At 53.1% G+C, this 23,544-nt stretch overlaps 1 protein-coding gene and 1 pseudogene across 2 annotated transcripts in view; both read right to left on the bottom strand.

Moving 5' to 3' along the window:
- The window catches only part of HSPG2 (heparan sulfate proteoglycan 2), a 110,007-nt gene extending 91,416 nt beyond the window's left edge, over nucleotides 1–18,591 (bottom strand). The window contains 28 exon segments of the mRNA XM_083161780.1: nucleotides 2,799–2,837; nucleotides 4,164–4,313; nucleotides 4,315–4,356; nucleotides 4,449–4,589; nucleotides 4,666–4,754; nucleotides 8,226–8,275; nucleotides 8,547–8,633; nucleotides 9,760–9,881; nucleotides 9,959–10,072; nucleotides 10,152–10,263; nucleotides 10,339–10,457; nucleotides 10,609–10,769; nucleotides 10,772–10,787; nucleotides 10,869–11,051; nucleotides 11,168–11,308; nucleotides 12,071–12,138; nucleotides 12,432–12,493; nucleotides 12,700–12,786; nucleotides 12,874–13,001; nucleotides 13,178–13,325; nucleotides 15,312–15,508; nucleotides 16,320–16,421; nucleotides 16,423–16,500; nucleotides 17,731–17,790; nucleotides 17,792–17,889; nucleotides 17,974–18,120; nucleotides 18,217–18,370; nucleotides 18,454–18,591. Of these exon segments, the coding sequence (XP_083017906.1) occupies nucleotides 2,799–2,837; nucleotides 4,164–4,313; nucleotides 4,315–4,356; nucleotides 4,449–4,589; nucleotides 4,666–4,754; nucleotides 8,226–8,275; nucleotides 8,547–8,633; nucleotides 9,760–9,881; nucleotides 9,959–10,072; nucleotides 10,152–10,263; nucleotides 10,339–10,457; nucleotides 10,609–10,769; nucleotides 10,772–10,787; nucleotides 10,869–11,051; nucleotides 11,168–11,308; nucleotides 12,071–12,138; nucleotides 12,432–12,493; nucleotides 12,700–12,786; nucleotides 12,874–13,001; nucleotides 13,178–13,325; nucleotides 15,312–15,508; nucleotides 16,320–16,421; nucleotides 16,423–16,500; nucleotides 17,731–17,790; nucleotides 17,792–17,889; nucleotides 17,974–18,120; nucleotides 18,217–18,361 (2,886 nt within the window). The 5' untranslated portion in view covers nucleotides 18,362–18,370; nucleotides 18,454–18,591.
- LOC146042389 (basement membrane-specific heparan sulfate proteoglycan core protein-like) overlaps nucleotides 18,448–23,544 on the bottom strand; it is a 53,303-nt pseudogene continuing 48,206 nt past the window's right edge. Inside the window, exons 11-12 of the transcript XR_014463856.1 lie at nucleotides 18,957–19,088; nucleotides 18,448–18,595 (exon numbers count right to left, since the gene is read on the bottom strand). The product of XR_014463856.1 is annotated as a basement membrane-specific heparan sulfate proteoglycan core protein-like (transcript). The remainder of the gene's footprint in view (nucleotides 18,596–18,956; nucleotides 19,089–23,544) is intronic.

The following is a 23,544-nucleotide window of genomic DNA, read 5'->3' as shown; positions in this document are numbered from 1 at the left end:
GGGTCACCGACGTACCCAGCATGCAGCACTGACACACCAGGGTCACCGACGTACCCAGCATGCAGCACTGACACACCGGGTCACCGACATACCCAGCATGCAGCACTGACACACCGGGGTCACCGACATACCCAGCATGCAGCACTGACACACCGGGGTCACGACGTACCCAGCATGCAGCACTGACACACCGGGGTCACCGACGTACCCAGCATGCAGCACTGACACACTGGGGTCACCGACATACCCAGCATGCAGCACTGACACACCGGGGTCACCGGACGTACCCAGCATGCAGCACTGACACACCGGGGTTCACCGACGTACCCAGCATACAGCACTGACACACTGGGGTCACCGACGTACCCAGCATGCAGCACTGACACACCGGGGTCACCGACGTACCCAGCATGCAGCACTGACACACCGGGGTCACCGACATACCCAGCATGCAGCACTGACACACCGGGTCACCGACGTACCCAGCATGCAGCACTGACACACCGGGGTCACCGACGTACCCAGCATGCAGCACTGACACACCGGGGGTCACCGACATACCCAGCATGCAGCACTGACGCACCGGGGTCACACACTGGGGTCACCGACATACCCAGCATGCAGCACTGACACACCGGGGTCACCGACGTACCCAGCATGCAGCACTGACACACCGGGGTCACCGACGTACCCAGCATGCAGCACTGACGCACCGGGGTCACACACCGGGGTCACCGACGTACCCAGCATGCAGCACTGACACACCGGGGTCACACACCGGGGTCACCGACGTACCCAGCATGCAGCACTGACACACCAGGGTCACCGACGTACCCAGCATGCAGCACTGACACACCGGGGTCACCGACATACCCAGCATGCAGCACTGACACACCGGGGTCACCGACATACCCAGCATGCAGCACTGACACACCGGGGTCACGACGTACCCAGCATGCAGCACTGACACACCGGGGTCACCGACGTACCCAGCATGCAGCACTGACACACTGGGGTCACCGACATACCCAGCATGCAGCACTGACACACCGGGGTCACCGACGTACCCAGCATGCAGCACTGACACACCGGGGTCACCGACGTACCCAGCATACAGCACTGACACACTGGGGTCACCGACGTACCCAGCATGCAGCACTGACACACCGGGGGTCACCGACGTACCCAGCATGCAGCACTGACACACCGGGGTCACCGACATACCCAGCATGCAGCACTGACACACCGGGGTCACCGACGTACCCAGCATGCAGCACTGACACACCGGGGTCACCGACGTACCCAGCATGCAGCACTGACACAATGGGGTCACCGACGTACCCAGCATGCAGCACTGACACACCGGGGTCACCGACGTACCCAGCATGCAGCACTGACACACCGGGGTCACCGACGTACCCAGCATGCAGCACTGACGCACCGGGGTCACACACCGGGGTCACCGACGTACCCAGCATGCAGCACTGACACACCGGGGTCACACACCGGGGTCACCGACGTACCCAGCATGCAGCACTGACACACCAGGGTCACCGACGTACCCAGCATGCAGCACTGACACACCGGGGTCACCGACATACCCAGCATGCAGCACTGACACACCGGGGTCACCGACATACCCAGCATGCAGCACTGACACACCGGGGTCACGACGTACCCAGCATGCAGCACTGACACACCCGGGGTCACCGACGTACCCAGCATGCAGCACTGACACACTGGGGTCACCGACATACCCAGCATGCAGCACTGACACACCGGGGTCACCGACGTACCCAGCATGCAGCACTGACACACCGGGGTCACCGACGTACCCAGCATACAGCACTGACACACTGGGGTCACCGACGTACCCAGCATGCAGCACTGACACACCGGGGTCACCGACGTACCCAGCATGCAGCACTGACACACCGGGGTCACCGACATACCCAGCATGCAGCACTGACACACCGGGGTCACCGACGTACCCAGCATGCAGCACTGACACAATGGGGTCACCGACGTACCCAGCATGCAGCACTGACACACCGGGGTCACCGACGTACCCAGCATGCAGCACTGACACACAGGGGTCACCGACGTACCCAGCATGCAGCACTGACACACCGGGGTCACTGACGTACCCAGCATGCAGCACTGACACACCGGGGTCACCGACGTACCCAGCATGCAGCACTGACACACAGGGGTCACCGACGTACCCAGCATGCAGCACTGACACACTGGGGTCACCGACGTACCCAGCATGCAGCACTGACACACCGGGGTCACCGACGTACCCAGCATGCAGCACTGACACACCGGGGTCACCGACATACCCAGCATGCAGCACTGACACACCGGGGTCACCGACGTACCCAGCATGCAGCACTGACACAATGGGGTCACCGACGTACCCAGCATGCAGCACTGACACACCGGGGTCACTGACGTACCCAGCATGCAGCACTGACACACCAGTGTTATTACAGGATCCACAAGGCTCTGGAGATGACGTACAGCTATACAATGATTAGGAAACACACCATGCTTTTAATCCAAGAAAGCTGGCCAGCTGGGAACATATTAATCCCTCTGCCAGCTCCGCACTGCGGCGATGCCATATCCAACCCTGTATAACCAGACACGTGAGGAAGGTTCTGTACTGACTGCACAATGCGAGGATGTAAGATCGGATACAAGCACTTAGTACATCAGCCATTTCCTCCAGGCCAGGACTTTCCATGCAGAGAACCACACGCCATGCAGCAGCACAACAAGCACACTGATGGTACCTTGTGTGCCCGACGCATGCGGGCAAAGAACATCTCCCTCTGTGGGGCAGAATGAAAGGAGATAGAAAGAGCAACGTCACGCAAGTGACAGACGGACGTGATGGGAGGAGAGGGCACCGGGGGTCCGAGTGTTATATCACCTTACATCTGTAAGCCTGAGAGTGCACCACTGGGGCCATCAGACAGGATAACTGGGGGACGTACCGTGGCATTACAGGGTGGCCATGGGCCCTATCTGTGACCCCCTGAACACACATATATGCGGTGTACTTATTACATGTACAGTAAGCTGTAAATATTAACACATACATAAACAAGCAAAGAAAGGTATAGAACATAGAAATATAATGGGTGCCTGGCATACGGGGATATCAGTCTGAACATGTGACATACAATATAATACACTTAGTAACTGTACAACCCTAGGGGAACATGGACTGTCAGAGGCACCAGGAGAAGACATGGTCCCTACACTTCCCTCTAGAAGTTCTTCTGGCGTTTCCCACCAGCCCAGCAAGGACACACAGATAGCTGTTGGGTGTCTGTGCCCACTACAGCCACGGAAATAAGTATTTAACAGTGGGTAGAAAGACACAAATGTTCACATCCCTTTTGCGAAGGCTGTAGGAGGGCACAATGGCGGCTTAGCGATTACCCTAGGAGGACAGGCCTTGGGCACCCAGTGACACCCACTCATGCCCGGATCTTTCCTTAGGCTGGTGTGCGCTCCTGGGTGGTAGGTGGGACACAGGAACTTGCCATCACAGAGGCATCGGAGAGGTAAGTGGTGGCGAAGGTCCACAAACCTCCCAGAAAGGATCCAGACTGAGAGAAGGATTTGGCCAGGTGGGTTCTGGGACATAACAATGGATGGGTTCTCCTCCCCCACAGTTACCCAGGAACACAGAGCAGAATGTGGCCCTATGACAGTCTACGCCACATAGCGACTGATGTACCCCATAGCTATCAGGATGCAGGAACACTGTCCCATGATCAGGCTGGCAGGTCGCAGTCTCAGAGGTTCGGCCATCTTGGCTGTGCGTCCTCCTAGGCATGGCGGCCTACAGCCTCACACTCGCACACTTCTCACGTGAACAAAGTGCATGGCCGACTACAAGCTCTGGGTGGACAGCGGTCTCATAGACATGCTTTATGCTGGGTGAGAAACCCCCACAGAGTAACATAGAACTCCCCCCAAATAATGCCTTACAGGAGATAAATGAGAGGTCGTCTGAGACCGAGTGCACAGGAATCTCCCCCCTGTGCTGCCATCTCTGCAGCCTTAGGTCAGGACTCTCCCCCCCTGTGCCGCTGTCTTTGCCCCCTGTGGCACCATCTTTGCAGCCTTATGTCAGGATCACTTACCTTGTCCCCTTGGAAGTTCTCCGGAAGCTGCCAGTAGAAAGACTCTTGGCCCAGCTGGTCGAACTGGCGGTAGGAGAGCTGTGGGCCGTGAATGGACATCTCCACAGTGAAGCCGGTGGTAACACGTGTGCTGCGCTGCCGGTTCACCAGGGGCGAAGTTCTGGAAGTTCCCAGGTAGGAAGGGGCTGGTGATCTGGAGAATTGGGCAGATGGGGGAACATGTTACACTATATAAAAGGAGTACATTGCATTATAGGAAGTACTAGCGGGGCGGATCGACCTCACCAGCTCACGGTGATAGCTGGAGCTGGTACACTGCTGGGTAACACCCATACAGAAGCAGGGCAGGCAGCCATCGGGATTGTCAGCACTGAGGTAGAAGTGATGGGGTCGGCAGGTGCTGCACGAGAGACCCTCCACGTGGGGCTGTAAGAGGAACACAGGAGATCATTCCGAGGCCATGACTGCAGCTCCGAGTCCCACAATGTAGAGCACCACCTACCTTACACGGGCACTGCCTCTGGGAGTCACAGTTATTACTGACACTGCCACGTAGGTCACATGTACAGGTCGTACTGGGGCCAGAACCGACTGTAATAACGAGAAAGGATGGGATTATATGTAGTGCAGCGTAGTATACAGCAGGGGATGATATGTAGTGCAGCGCAGTATACAGCAGGGGATGATATGTAGTGCAGCGCAGTATACAGCAGGGGATTATATGTAGTGCAGCGCAGTATACAGCAGAGGATTATATGTAGTGCAGCATAGTATACAGCAGGGGATTATATGTAGTGCAGTGGAGGGTGATGTGTAGTGCATCGCAGTATACAGCAGGGGATGATATGTCGTGCATCGCAGTATACAGCAGGGGATGATATGTAGTGCAGCGCAGTATACAGCAGGGGATGATATGTAGTGCAGCGCAGTATACAGCAGGGGATGATATGTAGTGCAGCGCAGTATACAGCAGGGGATGATATGTAGTGCAGCGCAGTATACAGCAGGGGATGATATGTAGTGCAGCGCAGTATACAGCAGGGGATGATATGTAGTGCAGCACAGTATACAGCAGGGGATGATATGTAGTGCAGCGCAGTATACAGCAGAGGATTATATGTAGTGCAGCGTAGTATACAGCAGGGGATGATATGTAGTGCAGCGCAGTATACAGCAGGGGATGATATGTAGTGCAGCGCAGTATACAGCAGGGGATGATATGTAGTGCAGCGCAGTATACAGCAGAGGATTATATGTAGTGCAGCGCAGTATACAGCAGGGTATATGTAGTGCAGCGCAGTATACAGCAGAGGATTATATGTAGTGCAGCGCAGTATACAGCAGGGGATATGTAGTGCAGCGCAGTATACAAGCAGAGGGTGATCTGTAGTGCAGCGCAGTATACAGCAGAGGGTGATCTGTAGTGCAGCGCAGTGTACAGCAGAGGGTGATATGTAATGCAGCGCAGTATACAGCAGAGGATTATATGTAGTGCAGTGGAGTATACAGCAGAGGGTGATGCGTAGTGCAGCGCAGTATACAGCAGAGGGTGATATGTAGTGCAGCGCAGTATACAGCAGGGGATGATATGTAGTGCAGCACAGTATACAGCAGGGGATGATATGTAGTGCAGCACAGTATACAGCAGAGGATTATATGTAGTGCAGCGCAGTATACAGCAGGGGATATGTAGTGCAGCGCAGTATACAGCAGGGGATATGTAGTGCAGCGCAGTGTACAGCAGAGGGTGATATGTAGTGCAGCGCAGTATACAGCAGGGGATGATATGTAGTGCAGCGCAGTATACAGCAGGGGATGATATGTAGTGCAGCACAGTATACAGCAGGGGATGATATGTAGTGCAGCACAGTATACAGCAGAGGATTATATGTAGTGCAGCGCAGTATACAGCAGGGTATATGTAGTGCAGCGCAGTATACAGCAGAGGGTGATACATAGTACAGCGCAGTATACAGCAGAGGGTGATATGTAGTGCAGCGCAGTATAATGCAGAGGGTGATATGTAGTGCAGCGCAATATACAGCAGAGGATTATATGTAGTGCAGCGCAGTATACAGCAGAGGGTGATACATAGTACAGCGCAGTATACAGCAGAGGGTGATATGTAGTGCAGCGCAGTATACAGCAGGGGATGATATGTAGTGCAGCGCAATATACAGCAGAGGATTATATGTAGTGCAGCGTAGTATACAGCAGGGGATGATATGTAGTGCAGCGCAGTATACAGCAGAGGGTGATACATAGTACAGCGCAGTATACAGCAGAGGATTATATGTAGTGCAGCGCAGTATACAGCAGAGAGTGATACGCAGTGCAGCACAGTATACAGCAGAGGATTATATGTAGTGCAGTATACAGCAGGGGATGATATGTAGTGCAGCGCAATATACAGCAGAGGATTATATGTAGTGCAGCGTAGTATACAGCAGGGGATGATATGTAGTGCAGCGCAGTATACAGCAGAGGGTGATACATAGTACAGCGTAGTATACAGCAGAGGATTATATGTAGTGCAGCGCAGTATACAGCAGAGAGTGATACGCAGTGCAGCGCAGTATACAGCAGAGGGTGATACGTAGTGCAGTGCAGTATACAGCAGAGGGTGATACGTAGTGCAGTGCAGTATACAGCAGAGGGTGATGCGTAGTGTAGCGCAGTATACACCAGTGTGATATGTAGTGCAGCGCAGTATACAGCAGAGGATTATATGTAGTGCAGCGCAGTATACAGAAGAGGGTGATATGTAGAGCAGTGCAGAATACAGCAGAGGGTGATACGTAGTGCAGCGCAGTATACAGCAGGGGATGATATGTAGTGCAGCGCAGTATACAGCAGAGGGCGATACGTAGTGCAGTGCAGTATACAGCAGAGGGTGATACGTAGTGCAGCGCAGTATACAGCAGGGGATGATATGTAGTGCAGCGCAGTATACAGCAGGGGATGATATGTAGTGCAGTATACAACAGAGGATTATATGTAGTTCAGCGCAGTATACAGCAGAGGGTGATGCGTAGTGCAGCGCAGTATACAGCAGGGGATGATATGTAGTGCAGCGCAGTATACAGCAGGGGATGATATGTAGTGCAGTATACAACAGAGGATTATATGTAGTTCAGCGCAGTATACAGCAGAGGGTGATACATAGTGCAGTGGAGGGTGATGTGTAGAGCAGAGGGTGATGCATAGTGCAGCGCAGTATACAGCAGTGTGATATGTAGTGCAGCACAGTATACAGCAGAGGATTGTATGTAGTGCAGCGCAGTATACAGCAGAGGGTGATACGTAGTGCAGTGCAGTATACAGCAGGGGATGATATGTAGTGCAGCGCAGTATACAGCAGGGGATGATATGTAGTGCAGTGCAGTATACAGCAGAGGATTATATGTAGTGCAGTATACAACAGAGGATTATATGTAGTTCAGCGCAGTATACAGCAGAGGGTGATATGTAATGCAGTGCAGTATACAGCAGAGGGTGATGCGTAGTGCAGTATACAGCAGTGTGATATGTAGTGCAGCGCAGTATACAGCAGAGGATTATATGTAGTGCAGCGCAGTATACAGAAGAGGGTGATACCTAGAGCAGTGCAGTATACAGCAGAGGGTGATACGTAGTGCAGTGGAGGGTGATGTGTAGAGCAGAGGGTGATGTGTAGTGCAGTGCAGTATACAGCAGTATGATATGTAGTGCAGCGCAGTACACAGCAAAGGATTATATGTAGTGCAGCGCAGTATACAGCAGAGGGTGATATGTAGTGCAGTGCAGTAAACAGCAAAGGATTATATGTAGTGCAGCGCAGTATACAGCAAAGGGTTATACGTAGTGCAGCGCAGTATACAGCAGAGGGCGATACGTAGTGCAACGCAGTATACAGCAGAGGGCGATACGTAGTGCAGTGCAGTATACAGCAGAGTGTGATATGTAGTGCAGCGCAGTATACAGCAGAGGGCGATACGTAGTGCAGCGCAGTATACAACAGAGGGCGATACGTAGTGCAACGTAGTATACAGCTGAGGGTGATATAAGTGACATATTACACACCTATGCAGGGCTGTCCTCGCACGGGGTCTCCATAGTAACCAGGTGCACACCTGTAATAAGAGATGTATATTATTCCCAAAGCACCCGGATTATAGCTGTTCTAATCCTGTGACCACAGGGGAGGCACAGGGGGCCAGATGTACTAAGCTTCAAATGTGATAAAATGGAGAGTGATAAACAGCCAGCCAATCAGCTCCTACCTGTCATGTCACAGACGGGAGCTGATTGGCTGGCTGTTTTTCACTCTCTAGTTTATCACATTTGAATCTTAGTACATCTGGCCCAGGGTGAGCAGACAAAGAAGCACAAGAGAGACATTACCTCTCACACTGGCGCCCAATGTAACCCATAGGGCAGGAGTCACATGTCGGCTGCCCATCTGTGTCCAGGAAGCATGTACCAAAGTACCTGAAAAGACATGTGTGACATAAGGGGGCGGTTCCCTGCAGGGACAGTGTGACATAAGGGGGGCGGTTCCCTGCAGGGACAGTGTGACATAAGGGGGCGGTTCCCTGCAGGGACAGTGTGACATAAGGGGGCGGTTCCCTGCAGGGACAGTGTGACATAAGGGGGCGGTTCCCTGCAGGGACAGTGTGACATAAGGGGGCGGTTCCCTGGTGGGACAGTGTGACATAAGAGGGCGGGTCCCTGCAGGGACAGTGTGACATAAGGGGGCGGGTCCCTGCAGGCACAGTGTGACATATAAGGGGGCGGTTCCCTGCAGGGACAGTGTGACATAAGGGGGCGGTCCCTGCAGGGACAGTGTGACATAAGGGGGCGGGTCCCTGCAGGCACAGTGTGGACATATAAGGGGGCGGGTCTCTGCAGGGACAGTGTGACATATAAGGGGGCGAGTCCCTGCAGGGACAGTGTGACATATAAGGGGGGCGGGTCCCTGCAGGGACAGTGTGACATAAGGGGGCGGGTCCCTGCAGGGACAGTGTGACATAAGGGGGCGGTTCCCTGCAGGGACAGTGTGACATAAGGGGGCGGTTCCCTGCAGGGACAGTGTGACATAAGGGGGCGGTTCCCTGCAGGGACAGTGTGACATAAGGGGGCGGTTCCCTGCAGGGACAGTGTGACATAAGGGGGCGGTTTCCTGCAGGGACAGTGTGACATAAGGGGGCGGTTCCCTGCAGGGACAGTGTGACATAAGGGGGCAGTTCCCTGCAGGGACAGTGTGACATAAGGGGGCGGTTCCCTGCAGGGACAGTGTGACATAAGGGGGCGGGTCCCTGCAGGGACAGTGTGACATAAGGGGCGGGTCCCTGCAGGGACAGTGTGACATAAGGGGGCGGGTCCCTGCAGGGACAGTGTGACATAAGAGGGCGGGTCCCTGCAGGGACAGTGTGACATAAGGGGGCGGGTCCATGCAGGGACAGTGTGACATAAGGGGGCGGGTCCCTGCAGGGACAGTGTGACATAAGGGGGGCGGGTCCCTGCAGGGACAGTGTGACATATAAGGGGGTGAGTCACTGTAGGGACAGTTTGACATAAGGGGCGGGCGACTTAGGCAGCACCAGGGAGTACATACTGGTTGGATGGGCCCCGGCACAGGCAGGGCTGGCAGTCACCAGGTGTTCCACGCCTCGGGTCTCCGTAGAAGCCAGGCCTGCAGCGCTCACACTTGGCTCCCTCTGTGTTGTGTTGGCAGTTCTGGAAGACCAGCAGAACACGCATGAGTCGCGGGATTCTGACCGCCGACGCCCAGCATCCATGTAATGGGTACTCACCAGGCATTCTCCAGTCTCTCCGTCACACTCCGTGGAGTGGCCACCACACTGGCACCGCTCGCAGGTTCCCAGGTAAAGGCCGCTGGTGGTGCGGGTATAACCAATGTCACAGTCCTGCCGGGAAATAACAGACACATGTAGTCGGCGTACCATCTGTAACAGATCAGTGGCCATGGCGCGGTCACCGACTCACCTGACAGGATGGGCCTGTATAGCCAATGGGGCAGGTGCACTGTTCCACCTCCAGCGCCTGCTGCAGCCCGGTACTGTGGGGCACAGCGATGTCCATGTGGATGTCAGAGATCCTACAGGAGAGGAAACAAGGTCAGAATACATCGGCTTCTACATGTTCCCATGATGAGATGGCCCGGCCTCCTGACCTGCTCTCAACCATCCTTGCAGAGTAGGACGTCCGGATCAACAAGACATCAATATCTGCCAAAGCCATCAGCAGGTGTTCACGTGTGGCATCCTGACCATCTGTCCGGCGCCAGGAGCTCTGCCAAGGAAAGCACATAGTTAGCAGTGCGCCCAAGCCCAGGGCACCGTATGTCCCTCAGATCACACAACACACAATCAGAGACCCAGAGATATAAGGTCTCGGACTTTGGCCTAGTTGTGCTTTCTGATGTCTGCATTGCGCCTCCTACCTCGCGGAACGGAACGGTGATTGTGATGGGGAAGCCAGGGGTGGGTTTGATGTTGGCGTAATGTTCCAGGGAGATGCCGTTGCCCTGCAGAACAACATACGGCTGGTTGTCCAGAGAAGGACCCCCAAACTGCTCCTCATATACGATGGTGTACCGCAGTCCCCGCCATACGACGTGACCTGTAACAGCGTGAAATGTATTACCCACTGGACAGATTCAGAATCTCTCCCCCGGAGATTGCCCTCAATGCTCACACGCACCTTGTCTCCCTTGAACCTTTCTGGGAGCACCCAAAAATACACATCTTCGGGGATGCGGTTGAAGGCGCTGAATGTCAGCTCTGATGGACCAGTCACACTGATGCCCTCACTGAACGTCTGGGTGTTGGCTGCATTGGAAATGGTGAAGGGCACCCGTTCAAGGCTGTCGTAGGTAGAGCGGACCTAGAGAAATAGATAATGGTAAGTGCCAGAGGCAGGAGTGTCCTTCTGGTGAGCGGGACACCACAGTCACCTAGACTCACCCTTCATTCCTCACCTGTTGACTAACCAGCACCTACCTGGTCTCTGTTCCAGTAAGAGCTGGAACATTGCCGGGTGACGCCCATACAGAAACATTTGAGGCAGCCGTCTGGGTTCCTCTCACTGAGGTAGAACGTTCCACTTTTACATTCATTGCACAGCTTCCCTGAGACATGAGGCTAGAAGAGAGGAGAGATAAGGGAGGTCTTCATTTCAGTAATATGACAATCCCGGTCCTGAGGCGCCACCTCTTATCTAGGGCGATAAAGGTGGCCTCAAGCCCAGGAATTACATCATTCTAGAGCCACTAACACCATCTATAGGTCTTCCTTCAGAGTCAGGTCCATCACGGAATAATACAGACCACACCAGTCCCAGGAGGACACCTCTTATCTAGGGCGATAAAGGTGGCCTCAAGCCCAGGAATGACATCATTCTAGAGCCACTAACACCATCTATAGGTCTTCCTTCAGAGTCAGGTCCAGCATGGAGAAATACAGACCACACCAGTCCCAGGAGGACCCCTCTTATATAGGGGGATATAGACTACCCCAAACCTGGAAATGACATAATTCTACAAATGTAAACAACAACTCCCTTCAGAGTCAGGTCCACCATGGAAAGACACAGACCACAACCGAGGTGCTACCTCTTATCTAGGACAAACACTTGGGTTCTATCATTCCTCCCAGTGTCTCTCCCAGCACCCACTGCGGGGCATGTGCACATAGGACTTCCGGGTCATAAACCTGCAAGTCCTATCATCACAAAGGACATCTTCACTGCAAGAGCCGTTATGCCTTGGGAAGTGTTGCGGGATGCATGGCAAGATGCAGTCGTTCTGGTTACTAAACTCATTACCCAGTGTGGGAAGGATGAGGACACGTAGACCCCCATCCACCACTAGCCAAACCTCTACTCAGACTCACACGGTGACTTACCTTACACACACAGGTGTTCGGAGAGGATACAGCGCTGCCTCGTTGGTCACATATCCCAGACTCCTCCGCTGCAATACACAGGACAGGATTACTTAGGGAATGGGTAAACTACAGTATCAGCAGGATTATTCTGATCCAGAGACTGCAGGACGTCACACCACTAATACTCGGGGGAACCTGGTACAAACCCTGTGACCATCCACCAGATCTGTATGAAGGGCTGACGCGTTTCACAGTCACATAACAGTGTCATACACTAGAATATAGTGATAAAGGAGAAGATCCTCCTGATCCCGCGTCACAGTGCTACACACCAACGCATTTCACATCAGTTCCCCGAGAGATGTGAACAAATACTCACCAGTAACATTCACACATCGTCCTCCGGGCTTCATAGGGTCCCCTTCATATCCCACTGAACACCTAGCAGGAGATAAATGACCAGCATTATACGATACCATGGTGCCCTGTAACCCCAGACACGCACACAGACGTCAGCACTGATAGAACCCACGTGGTGGCACCGCCCCCACTACTCAGCCTCACTGCGGAGCGAGCGGAGGCCTTGCTCCTCCCTTCCATACTCACCACTGTCGGATACACACATATAGGCAGCCAGGTGGCGTTACCTCTCACAACGCCGCCCTGTATATCCCTCAGCGCAGTTATCACAAGTGGGCTGCCCGTCGGTGTCCACAAAGCAGGTGTCGGAGTACCTAGAGGGGGCCGCGAGAACAGCCGGTGTTAGAACGTCCGATATCTGCTGCACTAATGGTACCAATGCGAGACTACAAGGGGCTCACCGGCGTCTGGGGTCCATGAGTGGGCAAGGGCAAGGCCGGCAAGCATCTGCAGTACCTCTGGTGGGGTCCCCGAAGAAGCCCTCCTTACACTTGTTACATTGTGGTCCCTCGGTGTTGTGCTGGCAGTTCTTAGGTGATAAAGGAGAATAATCATGGGATATGGAGGCACACCTGCCACATAGCCACCATCCTGCCAGTCATAGGCAATGTATGGCTGGCACTCTATTCCCGCCCACATAACAACCACCCCGGTGTCCCAGGAGAGGCGCCCTTATCCTTCCCAACAGGCGGCAGTGCCACTTACTATGCAGTAGCCACTCTCTGAGTCACAGGAGCTGGCGTGCCCATTACAGTTGCATCCGGCGCAAGTGCCAAGGAAAGGTCCACCAGGGACCCGCTCGAACTGAGGGGCACAGATTTCGCAGGAGAGGCCGGAGTACCCTGTGGGGCACCTGAAACAAACATACGTGAGTCATGTGTGGTACATTGTCTAACTGTAGCTCTAGATTGTAAGCTCAGATGAGCAGAATTGCGATAGGTCGACCAGTGAGGAGATGCTGGGATGTGATAGGTCGACCAGTGAGGAAAAGCAGGGATGCCATAGGTCAGTGAGGAGATGCAGGGATGTGATAGGTCGACCAGTGAGGCGATGCAGGGATGCGATAGGTCAGTGAGGAGATGCAGGGATGCGATAGGTCAGTGAGGAGATGCAGGGATGCGATAGGTCAGTGAGGAGATGCAGGGATGCGATAGGTCAGTGATAGGAAAGTGAGGAGATGCAGGGATAGGATAGGTCAGTGAGGAGATGCAGGAATGTGATAAGTCAGTGAGGAGATGCAGGGATATGATGGTCAGTAAGGAGATGCAGGGATATGATAGGTCAGTGAGGAGATGCAGGGATGCGATAGGTCAGTGAGGAGATGCAGGGATGCGATTGGTCAGTGAGGAGATGCAGGGATGCGATAGGTCAGGGTGAGGAGATGCAGGGATGCGATAGGTCATTGAGGAGATGAAGGGATATGATGGTTAGTAAGGAGATGCAGGGATATGATGGTCAGTAAGGAGATGCAGGGATGTGATAGGTCGACCAGTGAGGAGATACATGGATAGGATAGGTCAGTGAGGAGATGCAGGGATATGATAGGTCAGTAAGGAGATGCAGGGATGTGATAGGTCGACCAGTGAGGAGATGCAGGGATGTGATAGGTCAGTAAGGAGATGCAGGGATGTGATAGGTCGACCAGTGAGGAGATACAGGGATGCGATAGGTCAGTGAGGAGATGCAGGGATGCGATAGGTCAGTGAGGAGATGCAGGGATGTGATAGGTCAGTGAGGAGATGCAGGGATAGGATAGGTCAGTAAGGAGATGCAGGGATGTGATAGGTCGACCAGTGAGGAGATACATGGATAGGATAGGTCAGTGAGGAGATGCAGGGATATGATAGGTCAGTAAGGAGATGCAGGGATGTGATAGGTCGACCAGTGAGGAGATGCAGGGATGTGATAGGTCAGTAAGGAGATGCAGGGATGTGATAGGTCGACCAGTGAGGAGATACAGGGATGCGATAGGTCAGTGAGGAGATGCAGGGATGCGATAGGTCAGTGAGGAGATGCAGGGATGTGATAGGTCAGTGAGGAGATGCAGGGATAGGATAGGTCAGTGAGGAGATGCAGGGATGCGATAGGTCAGTGAAGAAATGCAGGGATGCGATAGGTCAGTGAGGAGATGCAGGGATGTGATAGGTCAGTGAGGAGATGCAGGGATAGGATAGGTCAGTGAGGAGATGCAGGGATGTGATAGGTCAGTGAGGAGATGCAGGATAGGATAGGTCAGTGAGGAGATGCAGAATGTGATAGGTCAGTAAGGAGATGCAGGGATAGGATAGGTCAGTGAGGAGATGCAGGGATGTGATAGGTCAGTGAGGAGATGCAGGGATGTGATAGGTCAGTGAGGAGATGCAGGGATAGGATAGGTCAGTGAGGAGATGCAGGGATGTGATAGGTCAGTGAGGAGATGCAGGGATGTGATAGGGTCAGTGAGGAGATGCAGGGATGTGATAGGTCAGTGAGGAGATGCAGGGATGTGATAGGTCAGTGAGGAGATGCAGGGATAGGATAGGTCAGTGAGGAGATGCAGGGATGTGATAGGTCAGTGAGGAGATGCAGGGATAGGATAGGTCAGTGAGGAGATGCAGGAATGTGATAGGTCAGTAAGGAGATGCAAGGATAGGATAGGTCAGTGAGGAGATGCAGGGATGTGATAGGTCAGTGAGGAGATGCAGGGATAGGATAGGTCAGTGAGGAGATGCAGGGATGTGATAGGTCAATCAGTGAGGAGGTTCTAACGCTCCCCACAAGCTGAGCCTGGTGGGCACTTGAGAGAGACTTGCTAGAGAACCAGCAGGCACAGCATACAAGACAGCAATGGGTTACTGACCTGCACTCCTCCACCCCCAAGGCCAGCCCCAGCAGCGTGAAGTCCACCGTGGTCGTGTCCATGATGATGTCTGCTAGTCCCACGCTCGCCATTTTGTTGTCATATACTGTTTGGATCATGATCCCTTCCAGATTCTGGAGCGTTAGCATCAGGTCCTCTCGGGTCACAGCGGTTCCAGACTCGTGCTGCCAATGTTCCTGTCAGAGGAGAGGGCACAAGATGCATGTCATCATATATAACGTCTGCAAATGAAGGACAGCTCTGCCAACAGATCCTGCAGCTGCACAGCAGTAGTCTGGCCATGGGTCAGTAACGCTCATTCTGATTGGCTGCCAGGCTGCTGATGACTGGTCCCTCATAGCTATGGAGGGAAACTCCATACAGAGACAGATATGGGCCAGGTATAAAGCACCTGCAAGGTAGGCTTAGCCCCGCCCCCAAGATGGGGCAAGCAGTGCCAAGAGGGCCCGTCATTCACAGCAGGGGATGACCACGCCTCCACACAGCAGGGGATGGCCATGCCTCCACATCCTCCACACAGCAGGGGATGGCCACGCCTCCACACAGCAGGGGATGGCCACGCCTCCACATCCTCCACACAGCAGGGGATGGCCACGCCTCCACATCCTCATCTCATAGTACCAGAGCCCCGTCTGCTGAATTCCTGGGCAGGCTCATAGTTTGCAGTGATGCAGAGTAGGCGTACTCTGAAGAGATCTGCGTGGGAAACCTATGTGCCTTGGTACAAAACCAATGTCACCTGAGGTGCAAATCTGGTGCATTCCGTGAATGAGCCCCTCTGACGTACCCAGAACTACGCATACAATTAGCTCTTGGGTAAAGTGCTAGACACGTAGCTCAGCAGAACGGTCACCTGTATATCCCCCCCCCCCCCCTTATACCCCACGGTATCCAGTGTCCCCCAGAGTCTAGCAGACCACACAACCCTCATACCCTGTCCTGTTATAGATACGTATATAGCCCTGCTGTACACTGCTGAGGCCTCACCTCTGTAAACTGGATCTTCCGCTGGTTCACTATGGCGGGCTGGGTGGAGGTCTGAGTGCGATAGATCAGTCGCTGTCCGTTTCCTACCAGGATCACATCGGGGCTTTCTCACAGGCTCCGACTCGCCACGGGTCAGAACGTAGCGCACTTTATAGCTGAGGGAACCGCCATAGGAGTCCAACTGGAATAAGAGAAGTCGCCAAGTCAGCCCAGGAGATCCCACAAGACACCTTGGGCGCTTTACTGATGATTGGCTGAGGGTGGAAGCGCCATCCGCTAGATCTCACCATAAACCCTGATATTGTCGACATCTGAGAGGAAACATTCCATGGGGACCAAAGGCAACCATAACCCAACCAGATATCACCCACATGCAACAAGATCTACCACTGCAACGATGACCATCAGCCACCAGACTTTAGAGAACGGAGATGGCTCCAAGAGCTATCTCACAGTAATGACCACAAATGAGAACGTCGGTCCACGCATTACCAAAGATGGAATCCAAGAGATATCTCCCAGTAATCACCACAAACGAGAACGTCGGTCCACGCATTACCAACGATGGCTTCCAAGAGATATCTCCCAGGAATCACCACAAACGAGAACGTCGGTCCACGCATTACCAAAGATGGCTTTCAAGAGATATCTCCCAGGAATCACCACAAACGAGAACGTCGGTCCACGCATTACCAACGATGGCTTCCAAGAGATATCTCCCAGGAATCACCAGAAACGAGAACGTCGGTCCACGCATTACCAAAGATAGCTTCCAAGAGATATCGCCCAGTAATGACCACAAACGAGAACGTCGGTCCACGCATTACCAAAGATGGATTCCAAGAGATATCTCCCAGTAATCACCACAAACGAGAACGTCGGTCCACGCATTACCAACGATGGCTTCCAAGAGATATCTCCCAGGAATCACCACAAACGAGAACCTCGGTCCACGCATTACCAAAGATGGCTTCCAAGAGATATCTCCCAGGAATCACCACAAACGAGAACGTCGGTCCACGCATTACCAAAGATGGCTTCCAAGAGTTATCTCCCAGGAATCACCACAAACGAGAACGTCGGTCCACGCATTACCAAAGATGGCTTCCAAGAGATATCTCCCAGGAATGATAACAAACGAGAATGTCGGTCCACGCATTACCAAAGATGGCTTCCAAGAGATATCTCCCAGTAATGACCACTAACGAGAACGTTGGTCCACGCATTGCCAAAGATGGCTTCCAAGAGATATCTCCCAGTAATGACCACTAACGAGAACGTCGGTCCACGCATTGCCAAAGATGGCTTCCAAGAGATATCTCCCAGCAATGATCACAAACGAGAGCATAGGTCCACTTATTACTGAAGTGACAGAAAGTGAAATAGCCGAGCTCGTCATTGCTTACACTACCTTGTTGCCCAAGAACTGTGGTGGAAGGGTCCAGAAGGAGTCCTGACTGAGGAACCGCCGAGGACAAATCCACCAGCTGGAACTCCTCTACATTCGTTTCGATCTGCAGCTGGTTAGATGACAATGGCGGGAAGCCCTGCTGCGATGACACGTTCACCCCTAAAATGGACAAGGGAAATGTTGCCTCCACATTGCCTGAAAACACAACACATCACCGATATGAGACTACAGAGACTAGAATACCTTTAAAATCATCGACGGCATCAAATCGGAGTTTGACTTGGTTTCTGTATCGCCCGGTCTGATGGCACACCTTGGTAACACCGAAGCAGAAGCACGGGATGCACCTAGAGGTGGTCTCCACATGGAAGAACCCTTCAGCGCACGGACCTAAGAATTGACCAATGAAATATGAGGTTATTTCACCCCAGCGGACGACTTCAGTGACACAGTCTCAGGCCTATCCCTGCCATGTACGGACATTACCTCTGGACGGCTTTAGGGACAGGACACCGTCTGGAATGCCGAATACCATTCCCTTGGCGTTGATGGCTTCACAAGTGTAAGCTCCCTGGTCTGCTTCCTTCACATCCCGAATGATGAGCGTTCCATGGCCGTTCTCGCTGCTCATCGACACCCTAACGTGACGTAGAAGGTGATCAGCAACCTACACACCAAACCCCGCTCCACAGACTCCCACCCGGGAGGAAGAGATGGTTAACTGCTACTTGTGGGAATATGACCCCAGTTTAATCTCCAGGTGATAATAGGAGTCGGGATGCCGATCGCCACGCAGGTAAAACGCACAGTGTCCCCGGGGAAGCCATGATGCTCTCCTCAGGGGGGGTAATTACCTGCGGGGGACCTGACAGATGGAGAACACAGGTCAGTTATCATCTACAGGTGTGTGCGGATACACTGACATATAAACAGCAATACCTCCAGCGCCAAGCTTATGACCCTACACAGACTGTGCTCTTCTCACACACAGGGCCAGATGTACTGAGCCAATCAGAACGATAAAGTGAAAAGAGCTAAAGTATCAGCCAATCAGCTCTTGGCATTTTGCAATCACAGCCTGTAACATAGTAGTTAGGAGCTGGTTGGCCAGTACTTTATCTCTCTCTAAGGCTTAGTACATCAGCCCAATACAGAGGGAACATGGAGACCATATGCAATGTGCAGTCCCCACGCAGCAAGCGCAGGTATGGGGCGCAGCGACTTACTGCAGCCAATCTCGTCGGAGCGGTCAGGACAGTCGGACTCCTCGTCACACTGGTAGCTGGCAGGAATACAGGTCCGAGACTGCACACAGACAAACTGCTCCGGGGAACACATGTCACTGGGACCTTTGGTGGCTGCAGAGGAGACAAGTCACTACATGAAGAACAGATCTATACGCAATGTTCTATGTATACATGCATGCACCCAATCCCACACACACACAGCTCCCCAACATCTCCCAATCACACACACAGAGCTCCCCAACATCTCCCAATCACACACACAGAGCTCCCCAACATCTCCCAATAACACACACACAGAGCTCCCCAACATCTCCCAATCACACACAGAGCTCCCCAACATCTCCCAATCACACACAGAGCTCCCCAACATCTCCCAATAACACACACAGAGCTCCCCAACATCTCCAAATCACACACACAGAAATCCCCAACATCTCCCAATCACACACAGAGCTCCCCAACATCTCCCAATCACACACACAGAGCTCCCCAACATCTCCCAATAACACACACAGAGCTCCCCAACATCTCCCAATCACACACACACAGAGCTCCCCAACATCTCCCAATCACACACACACACACAGAGCTCCCCAACATCTCCCAATCACACACACACACACTACTCCCCAACATCTCCCAATCACACACACACACAGCTCCCCAACATCTCCCAATCACACACACATAGAGCTCCCCAACATCTCCCAATCACACACACAGAGCTCCCCAACATCTCCCAATCACACACACAGAGCTCCCCAACATCTCCCAATAACACACACAGAGCTCCCCAACATCTCCCAATCACACACACACAGAGCTCCCCAACATCTCCCAATCACACACACAGAGCTCCCCAACATCTCCCAATCACACACACAGAGCTCCCCAACATCTCCCAATCACACACACCAGCTCCCCAACATCTCCCAATCACACCACAGAATCCCCAACATCTCCCAATCACACACAGAGCTCCCCAACATCTCCCAATCACACACACAGAGCTCCCCAACATCTCCCAATCACACACACAGAGCTCCCCAACATCTCCCAATCACACACACACAGCTCCCCAACATCTCCCAATCACACACAGAGCTCCCCAACATCTCCCAATCACACACACACAGAGCTCCCCAACATCTCCCAATCACACACACAGAGCTCCCCAACATCTCCCAATCACACACACAGAGCTCCCCAACATCTCCCAATCACACACACAGAGCTCCCCAACATCTCCCAATCACACACACACAGAGCTCCCCAACATCTCCCAATCACACACACATAGAGATCCCCAACATCTCCCAATCACACACACAGAGCTCCCCAACATCTCCCAATCACACACACAGAGCTCCCCAACATCTCCTAATCACACACACAGAGCTCCCCAACATTTCCCAATCACACACACACACAGAGCTCCCCAACATCTCCCAATCACACACACAGAGCTCCCCAACATCTCCCAATCACACACACACAGAGCTCCCCAACATCTCCCAATCACACACACAGAGCTCCCCAACATCTCCCAATCACACACACAGAGCTCCCCAACATCTCCCAATCACACACACAGAGCTCCCCAACATCTCCCAATCACACACACAGAGCTCCCCAACATCTCCCAATCACACACACAGAGCTCCCCAACATCTCCCAATCACACACACAGAGCTCCCCAACATCTCCCAATCACACACACAGAGCTCCCCAACATCTCCCAATCACACACACAGAGCTCCCCAACATCTCCCAATCACACACACAGAGCTCCCCAACATCTCCCAATCACACACAGAGCTCCCCAACATCTCCCAATCACACACAGAGCTCCCCAACATCTCCCAATCACACACACACAGAGCTCCCCAACATCTCCCAATCACACACACATAGAGCTCCCCAACATCTCCCAATACCAAACACACAGAGCTCCCCAACATCTCCCAATCACACACAGAGCTCCCCAACATCTCCCAATCACACACACAGAGCTCCCCAACATCTCCCAATAACACACACAGAGCTCCCCAACATCTCCCAATCACACACAGAGCTCCCCAACATCTCCCAATCACACACAGAGCTCTCCAACATCTCCCAATCACACACAGAGCTCCCCAGCATCTCCCAATCACACACACAGAGCTCCCCAACATCTCCCAATCACACACAGAGCTCCCCAACATCTCCCAATCACACACAGAGCTCTCCAACATCTCCCAATCACACACAGAGCTCCCCAGCATCTCCCAATCACACACACAGAGCTCCCCAACATCTCCCAATCACACACAGAGCTCCCCAACATCTCCCAATCACACACAGAGCTCCCCAACATCTCCCAATCACACACACACAGAGCTCCCCAACATCTCCCAATCACACACACAGAGCTCCCCAACATCTCCCAATCACACACACAGAGCTCCCCAACATCTCCCAATCACACACACACCCACTCCCCAACATCTCCCAATCACACACAGAGCTCCCCAGCATCTCCCAATCACACACACAGAGCTCCCCAACATCTCCCAATCACACACAGAGCTCCCCAACATCTCCCAATCACACACACACAGAGCTCCCCAACATCTCCCAATCACACACATACAGAGCTCCCCAACATCTCCCAATCCCACACACACACACACAGAGCTCCCCAACATCTCCCAATCACACACACACACTACTCCCCAACATCTCCCAATCACACACACACAGAGGTCCCCAACATCTCTCAATCACACACACAGAGCTCCCCAACATTTCCCAATCACACACACAGAGCTCCCCAACATCTCCCAATCACACACACAGAGCTCCCCAACATCTCTCAATCACACACACAGAGCTCCCTAACATTTCCCAATCACACACAGAGCTCCCCAACATCTCCCAATCACACACAGAGCTCCCCAACATTTCCCAATCACACACACACAGAGCTCCCCAACATTTCCCAATCACACACACACAGAGCTCCCCAACATCTCCCAATCCCAAACACACAGAGCTCCCCAACATCTCCCAATCACACACACATAGAGATCCCCAACATCTCCCAATCACACACACAGAGCTCCCCAACATCTCCCAAATCACACACACACACACACACACACACACACGCAAAGCTCCCACATCTCCCAATCACACACAGGATACACACAGAGAGCTCCCACATCTCCCAATCACACACAGGAAATACACACAGAGCTCCCACATCTCCTAATCACACAAACAGCTTCCCAACATCTCCCAAATCACACACACACACAGAGCTCCCACATCTCCCAATCACACACAGAGCTCCCCAACATCACCCAATCCCACACACATACAGGAGACACACACAGAGCTCCCACATCTCCTAATCACACACACAGAGCTCCCACATCGCCCAATCACACACAGAGCTCCCCAACATCACCCAATCCCACACACACACACACACACACACACACACACACACACAGGAGACACACACAGAGCTCCCACATATCACAATCACACACACACATACAGAGCTCTCCAACATCTACCAATCACACACACAGAGCTCCCAAACATCTACCAATCACACACACAGAGCTCCCAAACATCTCCCAATCACACACACACAGGAAACACACACAGAGCTCCCCAACATCACCCAATCACACACACAAAGAGCTCTCCAACATCTCCCAATCACGCACACACACACACAGAGCTCCCCAACATCTCCCAATCACGCACACACACACACAGAGCTCCCCAACATCTCCCAATCACAGACACACACACACAGAGCTCCCCAACATCTCCCAATCTCACACACACACACACACACACACACAGGAAACACACAGAGCTCCCCAACATCTCCCAATCACACACACAGAGCTCCCCAACATCTCCCAATCACACACACAGAGTTCCCCAACATCTCCCAATCACACACGGACCTACCAAACATCTCCCAATCACACACACACACACACAGAGCTCCCCAACATCTCCCAATCACACAGGGACCTCCCCAAAATCTCCCAATCACACACACACACACACAGAGCTCCCCAACATCACCCAATCCCACAGGAAATACACACAGAGCTCCCCAACATCTCCCAATCACACACAGAGCTCCCCAACATCTCCCAATCACACACGGAGCTCCCCAGCATCTCCCAATCACACAGAAAAACACACAGAGCTCCCCAACATCTCCCAATCACACACAGAGCTCCCCAACATCTCCCAATCACACACAGAGCTCCCCAACATTTCCCAATCACACAAGGACCTCCCCAACATCTCACAATCACACAGAAAAACACACAGAGCTCCCCAACATCTCACAATCACACACAGAGCTCCCCAACATCTCCCAATCACACACGGAGCTCCCCAGCATCTCCCAATCACACACGGACCTCCCCAACATCTCACAATCACACACAGAGCTCCCCAACATCTCGCAATCACACACACACACATAGAGCTCCCAAACATCTCCCAATCACACACACAGAGAAAACACACAGAGCTCCCCAACATC

This window comes from Crinia signifera, chromosome 19 (assembly GCF_055691185.1).
Source record: "Crinia signifera chromosome 19, ASM5569118v1, whole genome shotgun sequence".
NCBI classification, from domain to species: domain Eukaryota; kingdom Metazoa; phylum Chordata; class Amphibia; order Anura; family Myobatrachidae; genus Crinia; species Crinia signifera.
The sequence above is the reverse complement of the archived record's forward strand: the minus strand, read 5'-3'. Positions and strand labels throughout refer to the sequence as shown.